Source organism: Lepeophtheirus salmonis, chromosome 5 (genome assembly GCF_016086655.4).
Source record: "Lepeophtheirus salmonis chromosome 5, UVic_Lsal_1.4, whole genome shotgun sequence".
NCBI classification, from domain to species: Eukaryota; Metazoa; Arthropoda; class Copepoda; order Siphonostomatoida; family Caligidae; genus Lepeophtheirus; species Lepeophtheirus salmonis.
Window position 1 is genome coordinate 43,298,030 of NC_052135.2, and position 10,333 is coordinate 43,308,362.

The 10,333-nt window shown below is 30.5% G+C and overlaps 3 protein-coding genes across 5 annotated transcripts in view; 2 read left to right on the top strand and 1 right to left on the bottom strand.

Annotated features, from left to right (window-relative positions):
- The window catches only part of LOC121117209 (toll-like receptor 2), a 4,171-nt gene extending 2,547 nt beyond the window's left edge, over positions 1 to 1,624 (top strand). Inside the window, exons 2-3 of the mRNA XM_040711564.2 lie at positions 67 to 627; positions 1,379 to 1,624. Coding sequence (XP_040567498.2) covers positions 67 to 627; positions 1,379 to 1,544 — 727 coding nt within the window. The 3' untranslated portion in view covers positions 1,545 to 1,624. The remainder of the gene's footprint in view (positions 1 to 66; positions 628 to 1,378) is intronic.
- LOC121117211 (toll-like receptor 2 type-2) lies at positions 1,624 to 4,539 on the top strand. The gene is made up of 2 exons (XM_071888690.1): positions 1,624 to 2,445; positions 2,506 to 4,539. The coding sequence occupies exons 1-2, from the start codon at positions 1,776 to 1,778 to the stop codon at positions 4,413 to 4,415; spliced, it is 2,580 nt and encodes an 859-aa protein (XP_071744791.1). The 5' UTR covers positions 1,624 to 1,775; the 3' UTR covers positions 4,416 to 4,539.
- On the bottom strand, positions 4,452 to 9,669 carry LOC121117212 (uncharacterized). 3 transcript variants are annotated; one of them, XM_040711568.2, is made up of 4 exons: positions 9,395 to 9,669; positions 8,944 to 9,313; positions 5,342 to 5,745; positions 4,452 to 4,923 (listed from the first exon to the last, which is right to left on the bottom strand). In XM_040711568.2, the coding sequence occupies exons 2-4, from the start codon at positions 9,274 to 9,276 to the stop codon at positions 4,896 to 4,898; spliced, it is 765 nt and encodes a 254-aa protein (XP_040567502.1). In that variant the 5' UTR covers positions 9,277 to 9,313; positions 9,395 to 9,669; the 3' UTR covers positions 4,452 to 4,895. The 3 variants fall into 3 exon arrangements, with proteins under 3 accessions (XP_040567502.1, XP_040567500.1, XP_071744794.1); XM_040711566.2 differs by having other exon boundaries at positions 4,452 to 5,745; XM_071888693.1 differs by lacking the exon at positions 9,395 to 9,669 and having other exon boundaries at positions 8,944 to 9,382.
- Between the last annotated feature and the right edge of the window lie 664 nt (positions 9,670 to 10,333).

Sequence of the window (10,333 nt, forward strand, 5' to 3'; positions counted from 1 at the left end):
AATTATAGCTATAACCATTATTTAAAATTAATCTTTAGAATATATATATATTAAGTTTTGTTTCAGTTTAAATGTGTTCGAATATGAGAACGGCTCTGGAATATTTTGCCATTTTCCTCGAAACCATACCATTAGATATGTGTCCTTTAAAAATTTGTTTGAAAATTTTAAGGACTTTTTCCCTCCTCATATTGAAGGGAATGCAACTACTATTACATGGCTTAATAAACTATTGTTTACACTCCTCATAATATCCTTATCTAGTCTCACGATTGGAATCCGATACGTGTACTCTAATCGTTATTACATCAGCTATCACTGGATGACTTCCAAAATGAATTATGATGAAAACAAGAACAATAATAGATCATACACCTATGATGCCTTTATTTCTTACAGTGATAAAGACCGTGAATGGGTCTTTTCAGAATTGATTCCCCACTTAGAGGAAGACTTCAATGTCTGTGTTCATGAAAGGGACTTCAAAGTCGGAATGATGGTCGTAGATAATATTGTGAGCTGCATCGATAAGAGCAGGAAATTCATTGCTGTCCTAAGCCCTTCTTTTGTAAACAGTAGATGGTGCGCTTTTGAGATCCATGTGGCACAAAATCAAATGAAAAAAAGGTATCTGATCTGATTAAATATTACAACATGTTTATTAGTGTAGGGTTCGGTCTGGAAATCTTAAATTGCTCTGAGACAGTGTTAATTTCGTCAACTATGACTAGACAAAATGTATTCGTCAAATAATATTTTTTTATATAATTTGTTTGACTAAAACAAATATTTTCCTTTCTTGACCAAACAAAAAACTTTAATAAATGCTCTACAACTCAGATTCAGAATGTAATTTTCGAAAAATGAAAAAAAAAAAAACGAAATTAAAACTACTTTGAGAATTTTATAATTTTTATTCGGCCAAATTAATTCTGCCTCTTGAAAAAATTATGTCAAGACCGCTCTCAAAGAAAAATTCCATCTGGAACAGTCCCAAAAACAAAATCGATCAACATCGGTCTCATTATTTAGAATTCAGTCTTGACCAATTTTATAGAGGAATTGTTGATGACACCATGTGTGTTACCCAAACTGAGAACATCCCTATAATAACGTTATATGTACTTTAAAGTGTTCATACGAGTTTAACTTGGTTAGAGAGAAAATCGGTCGACAGAGTGAAACCGAAAGATAATTCGTCCACGGTCTGAGATCGAGGCCTTCACCGAAATAATGATCCAAATCGTTCATGAAAAAATCTTTTAAAACAAAAATGGTATAAAACCAGTCCCGGACCGAGTCTCAACACTAATATACCTATTATTGACGACATTCTTACTCTCTATATATATGTATACGTATATTGATTTTTTTTCAGCCAGGAACAGTTTCTGGTAATCATAAAAGATAAGGTACCAAAAAAAATAAATGATAAAGGACTCAACTATATTTTAAAAACATGGACATATATAACTTGGCCGAATGTATATTGCAAGACCGAACGGCTCATATTTTGGAATCGATTACGAAAAGGCATTTTTTGAAGTATTCAAATCATAAAATTTCACTTATTTTATGCTTTTGTTGATCCGAAAAACAACGAAGTTTCTGAGAGGGAGGGGGAATGCTGTTTGGAACTTTATCTAGATATTATTGTTGTTTTATGTGGTGTTAATATTTCTAGATTAAACAATGTAGTCGTCGATTGTGAATGGAAGAGGGAAGAAGAAGTTTTCTTCGATTGAGTATTAAATGAAATAGCCGCAGGAAAAGTCATGAAGCTAAAATATATTCAGAAGACTTATTCCGTTTTCCTGTTGATCATTGGCTTTTGCAAGTGTTCATTTGAATGGATGGATGCTTATAATGATAGAAAAAGTTCAAAATATATTTCTTCCTTAACTAATAAAAGTTGTTCATTGTCTCTTAATGAGGATCTCGTTTGCTGTGGGCCCAACGTTACAGAAAAAACCATATTAAGCTTAATTCCTTATCTTGACGACCTATGTGTTTTGAAACTGTGCAAGACGGAAAACTTAATTCGAGTGTCAAAAAATGTATTCAATCACATAGCAACGCGGAGCATGATTCTATCAGATAATTCAGCTTTTGAAAAGATAGAGACAGGTGCCTTTTCCAAGGTCGAAAACCTTGAAAATATTACAATATATAATTGTAAACTTGAATTTGTATCTGAAGAAAATTCGGTTTGGGATATTTTCATTGACACCGAGGGATTGAAATATTTGAATCTATCAAAGAATCGGTTAACGAATATCTCTTTTTCTTATTCGAAAGAATTGGAATTGTTGCCCACTTTAAATACTCTTATTTTGGACTCAAACCCCATTATTTCTATCAATGATAACTTTTTTAAGCCAATATTAAAATCCAAGCTTCAAACGCTTTCGTTAAGCAGCTGCAAATTAATCTATATTGAGTTTGGTAAGTTGAACATTAATTAATTACTAAATATAAATACACTCATTTTGCTTTTTATTGTAGATGCTCTCAAACATTTAACAAACTTGGAAACTCTGGTCTTGAATGATAACTCCAAATTATTTTCCATAACTGGCTTTATAATTCATCCGTTTCAATTTCCAATATCAGTAACATCGCTAAGTATTGGTTATAACGAAATAAATAAAAAAGAAATGCAAAAAGTGGTTATTGACAAAATACTTAAATGTCTTCCAAAACTAAATTCATTGGATCTCGGTGGAAATTATCTTAATCCAATTACATCAAATTTATTCAGCAAAGACAAAAACATTAGAAAAATAATTTTGTCAGATTGTAAGCTTTCATCAATACGTGGAGAAATATTTAGTAGTATTCAAGAAATCGATTTACAGAATAATTATTTCCAAGCTATTCCGAAGGACTTGATTTCTTCAAAATTAAAGGTCTTAAAGATGGGAAAACCAAGATTGAGCCAAAATATTGAGCAATTTGAAATAAACCCTAACATTACTTCAATACCTACCATAGAGGAGCTAAACTTCAGTTACCTTTCATTCAATATCAAAAGTTTCGAAGGGATGGGCCACCATTCTCCAAATTTGAAGATTTTAAAGTTTGAAAATTGTTTTATCCAATTTCATGAATTTAATAGGAGTCTAAAGGAAAGAGGAGGAATATTTAAGAGACAATTTCCAAATTTGAAGATACTATCACTCAAGAATACTATATATACTCCAAAATACTATTTCAAATTTGAAGATTTTCATGGAATGAAATATCTGGAAGAAATGGATCTATCTGGACTGCCCCTACACCCTAATAAAACCCCGAGAGAAAAAATATATGAAGGAAAACTTAGAAAAATATATCTAATTGGCAGTTTAAAGTACAGGTTAGAAGCCTATCACCTAGAGGAGTTTAAAAATCTAGAGGTCCTTGATCTGAGTAATAATGCTGTTGATACATGTGACAATGGAAGTGTTCTTTTTAACCAGACAAGTCATACACAGTTGACAAGTCTTATTCTTCGCAAAAATCGAGTGCCATTTTGTTTGACAGAGGAAATGACTGAATTATTTTGTCGCCTTAAATATTTAGACATGACAGAAACACTTTTCAAATGTTCAGAAGCTATATCTTACTTTTATATCATATCTTTGAAATGTCCTGTAAAAATAGTTAACTTCAAAGGAGGAAATGGCTATTTTTGCCACTGGAAGAGTGAAGTCATTTCGTTTATTAATTTCCTAAGCCAAAGCTCGGGTGAGGAAACGTTTATACCTAGAATTCATAAAAACAAAATACCGCTCTCCAATTGGTTACTAACAATTTCCTTTATTGGTGGAGTCGTTTTAATTTCTTTACTCATCATGATGGGAGTATACTTTAAAGTAAGGTCCAATTGGCTATATTTAAAATTCATAATAACCAAACAAAATAAAAAACTCATAACAAAGTTTAACCTAAAGACTATAAGTGGGGCACACATCCAGTCTACATTTGAGTACGATGCATTTGTATCTTATGATAGCAGAGATGAGAAGTGGATTGATAAAGACCTCCTCCCTAATGTTGAGAATAATAGTTCAAATATGAAACTCTGTGTTCATACTCGAGACTTTATTCCTGGGAAATCCATAGCAGAAAACATTGTAGAATCTCTGGAAAAGAGTAGGGCATGTATCGTTATCCTCTCTGACTCATATCTAGAGAGCAAGTGGTGTCGATTTGAATATCAACTTGCTTATGATTTAATGCAAAGACAACCATTTAGAGACTTGATCCTTGTGAAAAAAGGACTTAAACTACGAACAAAATCAAGGATGATTCGAGAGTTGAAATACTTTCTCTGTACGCATACCTATTTGGAGTGGCGTGAGGATTTTAATGAGAAAAATAAAAAAAACTTTTGGAGTCATCTTCATAAGTCATTGATTAAAAAACATTGAGATTTGTAATCTTTTTATAATATATATATATATATATTTTTTTGCAGAAAATTTATTTACTTTATATCTGATTATACAAGATTATACATTCGTTATTAATAATAAATTTACTTATTACAAATTATTTTATTGATAGTATTTAGTGCATATATCATTGAATAACATGTTGATGAAATTTTTTAAAAAAATTAAGGAAAAATATGAAAGGAATTGGAAAAAGAAGAGAAAAAAAAAGTACAAATAAACTATTCATAAAAAGGATTTTGTTATTTCTATATCTATATAAAGGCCATTTTTGGGGTCATGCTTCTATTAATATGATTTACTCTACAGAATGTAGGTGTCAATGGGTCATATATTGTATTTGTTAGTTATTGTAACATATAAAAAAAAGTGATATTTCATTGGATAAAGTATAATGTTACAAAATAGAGTAGAAAAAACACAGATCAATAGTACAAATGTAAAAAAGGTTTCAGATTAGATGTGTCGTTTTGGTCTCATCATTCTGAAAAAGGAGATAATTATATGTTTTTTTTCTTTGCTTCTTTGTTAAATTCATGAAATTGAATAAATAAATAAATAATTATGATCGGTATGGGGCCAGCCCGTGGGATAGTGATGATTCAATATGTATGGTATGGGTTATTATTAGAAGTTAATTATGATTAATATGTATTCTACATTGGAAGAAATGGTGAATTATATATGTAATGTTTTAGGTCAGATAAAGAGGAATTTTAATTAGTTATGAATTCATAAAAAAAAAGTTTTACAAAATTTTAATCACAGGGGGTTTATATAAATGTACAATCTTAAAAAATCAATAATATTTTGTTTAAGTAAGATGTTAGTTGGATTAATAGACTGGTAGATAATCGGGATACACTTCTTTATTCCAATATGATGTGATTCTAGGAACATACTGATAGTAATCCGAGCCACCAAAGTAGGGGATGGGTCTGTAGTTGTAGTGACGGAAGGTTTGTGATGGTCCAGAGTTTACGTCTCCAATGAAGTTGGGTCTGGGTTTATAGTATCTATCAATCTCGCGAGTTAGAAGAGGGCTCTTGGCTCGCTGATTTCGGTCAGTAAGTGTAGAGTTGGAGATGCGATAGTGCTTGTAAGAGCTTAATAGATCATTGGAGTTGTAGAGGTAATCCTTGTCGAATTTCCTGGATGAATAATAGTTGTATGAAGATGAAAAGGGCCTTGGAGATGTGTTGAAGGATCGCCTGTATGTGAGAGTGCTAGGGCGTTCATATCTGTAGGAGTTCATAAATTCCCGAGTTGTTTCTTCCATATCCAATTTATGGGCATAGTTCATGACCTAATGGAAAGGATTTAAAATTTAATAAAAAATCCTCACTCCTTTTAACTTATAACAATTATTGGAGCGCATTGCAAATTTAAATGCTCATTCTTTGTAATTGGCTACAGAGGTGGCCTGTGAGGGCTATGCCTATCCCGCAAGGGGGTATTTTCTAACGGGGAAAACACAAGATACAAGATTTCCTTTTTTTTAAATGAAAATTGTAGAGGGATGGCAAATTTTGTAAATCTGTAGTCAAAAGGCTCTAGAGTTTATATATATCTCCACCCCCTTAAATTTGAAATAGCCATTACTTTTTCGTAGTATAATATACTGTATTATAGATTTTTTTTAAATATATGTACAATATAAATAACAGATGGGCTGAAAAGACCCAAGCTTAACAAATAGATTAATTTTTTTTTCTTATTCTCCCCATTTTCAGATAGAACCAAACTTCAAAAGATAAAAAAAAATCGTGTTTCCTATGTTAAGTCCAGAACTTAAGAAAACCAATGTGTTATATTGGCACCCGTACCAGAATGTATTTATATAGTGTTAAGGTTATCAGGGCCGTACACAGGATTTTCTTGGGAAGGCGCTGGACTAATGGGCTTTTTTGACAACTTTGGCAGAAAAGTTTCTTGTTTTTTTATAAATACCAAATTTGACATATAATATTTTTTACATAAGACAAGTAAAAAAAAATTTTTAATTTTTCAGAAGAGACTAAATGAATAAGTTTTTTTTGAAAGAAAGGGAAATTAATTTTTTTTTAACAAAAGAGAATTTTTATATTGCGATCATTATATAAATTATTCAAAATTGTGATGGTGGTCAATAGCCACCTGACCTCTATGGGGTTGACACCACTGTATATTAATCTCGTATTCGATTCATAATTTTCAACTTCTGTCAGGTTCGAGTTTTTAGAACTTCCACATAATGTAATGAGTAATTTGGGTTCTCTTTATAAATACGTAATCGACACTTCTGTTCTTTTTTTTTTAAATAAAAGGTGCGTATTTATGTAGATTTTGGTGGTCCCATTGAGTGATACTATAAATTTGACTTATCACTACTCAAATTGTTTCAAGTTTGATTATTTGAGTTCCATGAAGTGGAATTTTCCAGAAAACGACTTATATTTGTGCGAATTGGAGTAATTTTCAGAAAATTATCGGCTTGTGTAAAGTGAAGTTATTTCAGTTCGAGTAACACTCAAATTCAGCTATAAAATACATATCAAATTAAAGTGACCATATGTTGATTATCAAAAAGAAGATTATGCTGCCCGCTTAATGATTTTAATGTTTTAGAAATGGGGGGTCGATTTAATTTATAAAAACCACCGAACAATCATTAGTTTAATAGAAAAGTTCCTGAACGATCTAGATTTTATGTATAAAGAGGCTTTGTCCGACAGGAAAGAGGACGGTTGGTCACGCTTTATATGTATATTTAAATTTAGTTATAATCACCTAAAGTTGAATAGTTTTAACTGAAGAATTTAGTCTAGTATGATAATTTAATATTTTGAATATTGCATTGATGGTTAATGATGTAACTTTTCACTTTTTAATATGAAAATACTAATTAATTTGTATTTGGTAGCGCATTATAAAGTTCAAATACCCAAAGGTATATTACTAGTAAATATAGAGTAAAACCTGTTATAACGCCCACCTTTTTTAAGCATGTCACAGTACTAAGCGGCTTTTTCCAGTTTTCAAATAAAGAATTGTTACAAAATAAAAAAACTGTTTTCAGAGTTGGCTTGCACTAAACAGGCGATTTTTCAGTTCCCTTTCACTGATCCCTTAATACAAGTTTGACTGTATATATAAATACGTCATTTGAGCAGATCAAATTGAAATAAAAACATTATTTAATTAAATAATTAATATGACTGATGTTCTAATTAAAAAAGCGTTATAGGACAAAAAAATAGTAACTTGTACAATTTGCTTATACAAGTTAAATCTTGTATACAATATCATCGTATGTATAACATAATGTATTTTTTAAAATAACTTTTCACAACATTTAAGGTAATCATTTGTACAAAAAGTCATTTGGAATTAAACAAAACTTACTTCCTGGACAAGAAAATATTATTACATAATAAAGAATTTAGAAAAAACACATTTTTTTAACAAAAAGTTTAAATAAGTATCTAGAACAACATCTAATAAATAAATAAATTAGAAAACAAAAAAGGGAATTAAAGAAAAGAATGGACAAGGCCCTGGATATAAAATTGTAATAATTTATATTAATGATGTTGAAAACACAAACAACAACTTTTCTCATTAATTAATTAGTTATAGTAGGAATTCTATTATAATTATGGCAAATCAAATTTTAAATACTTAAACGCTCCGTTACTCCACTTCAAATCCTAACACAATTACTTCCCTACTTTAACGTTAAAATGAATATTTAAACAATTTTTAACTTTATTTGCATTTGAAATTTGTTACATATAAGTAACTATAAGCATCAGTGAACAAATTGAAACTTATGTACAATTATATTTTATATCTACAAATTCAGAATCTCAAATATTAGTTAGAGAAAATAATAAGACAACTCTCTTTTACAAATTTATCGTTTGGATATCAATAGTTATAAATCTCTTAGTGAACATTCCTTGAAACCTCGCTAATTAATTACAGATAAAACAAAATCAGAAACTAGAACCTCCTCAAACATTATATGATGTAAGTAGTTGATTAATCAAGTTGAAGGTGATGTAAAAATATGATATACACAAGAAATAAAGGATAGTTCAGTCTCTGAGGTAGATAAACACGAAGCGTTGAACAATGAATTACTCCCAGAAAATAATAGGAAAATTCATTGACATGGATATATTTTATTTTAATGTAAAGAATGAACATCTTTCAAAATTTGTATGGGGAAAAAAATTGTTTACCAAGTCGTGAAAAATCTTCACATTATTAATATATATACCTATTTTTTTTGTTAATACATATTTTAATATGTTCATCGATGAACTCTTATTATATCATAGGTGTACCTAAATGGCGGGGAAACAATAAGTTAAGAACTTGAATTAAGTACATGCATGTTAAATCAATCTGCACTTGAGATTCCAATAAAGTATATTATTTAGAATTAATCAACATTTGTTGAATATCATAAACTACAATATAAAATATATATATTTAACTTTATTGCTTGACGACTTACCTTAAGATCATAGTCAGCATAACGAGGAGCATATGAACTATAGTACGCCCTTGAATAGGTGGAAACAGGCTCAACTGTGGTAGCCCTATAATTCATTGCCAAAGATCGTGTAAATGGAAGAGCAGAGTAGTCCTTGACGACATATTCATATGAGGTTGGGCCCACAGATGCAGCTCTTCTGGCTCTAAGAGAGGCCTCACAACCGCAGTTACAGTTGGCCTTATCCTCTAAGGAAGAAGGAAGTCGTCTTTCCACAGAGGAGGAGCGGAGAGTCCGGTTGAGTTGTGGATTGCTTGAACCATAGAGAGGAACCAAGTACTTGTAGTAAGACATCTTTTTTGATGTGAATTGGTAGTGATTGAAGGATTTACTGGATGTGAATGAATAAAAAAGGAAGAGTTGATATTTGCAGGGATATTTTATCGAATCAACTACTTTAATTTTTTTTTACCTTTTTTTAAAAATCTCTTTTGTATATGTCTTACGCTCTTTTTCCCCACATACACACACAAACCGCTCCAAAAGTACCTCTGATGATGCAAAAAGTAATGTAATAGTAACAACTTAGATTACTACTTCGACACAAAAAAAAAAGTTATTTCACTTGTCCTTTAAGAGAGGTGCTTTCTCCTTCAAGTTCAAAGTTGAGAGCAGAACAATATATCTAATAGTTAACTGCTTTCTTCAACACTGGAAATAAACACTACTGTGCGCCTTAATGAGAATAGTTTGCACCAGTTTTCTTTGATTCTACTTCATCCGTCATCCCCCTTTTGTTAGATGTCATTCCAATTAAATCCCGCAATTACTTTTGCTTTTTAGGAGAAAGTCTCGGATTTATGTAGAAGTTGTTGAAAATTGGGATCAAATAATATTTATACTTTATATATAATATATTCACCAAGAAATTATTAAAAGATCAGTAATTAGGAGTATCACCTACGTATAATCGATTTCTCTTACCGACACTATACATTTTCAATGCCCTTCAGTAAGTTTGGATCATGATGGAGCTTTTATTATTATAATTTTTATAAACTTATTTAAACATTTTATTTCTTAAATACGTATTACAATAGTCAAAATAACATTTAATCAGATGGAGAAAAAAAATGTCAACTAATTATTGTGAAAAATGCTTGAAACGTTCAAAACTACAGGGTGACAATTTAAACTATAAACGAAATACTTATTAATATATCTTATCTGATATCTGATTACAATTTACTCTTAAATGTATATGTGCATTATCATTTGTGGCACACCTTATACGTTGGAATAAAAACGCATTTCGTTCCGTGTAATTTTACTAAGTCATGTTTCAGCTGTTTATGGCTAGTGATGTAGTCTCTTGGGGCCAATATTTGATTGGGATGCTTTCAGTCTCTTC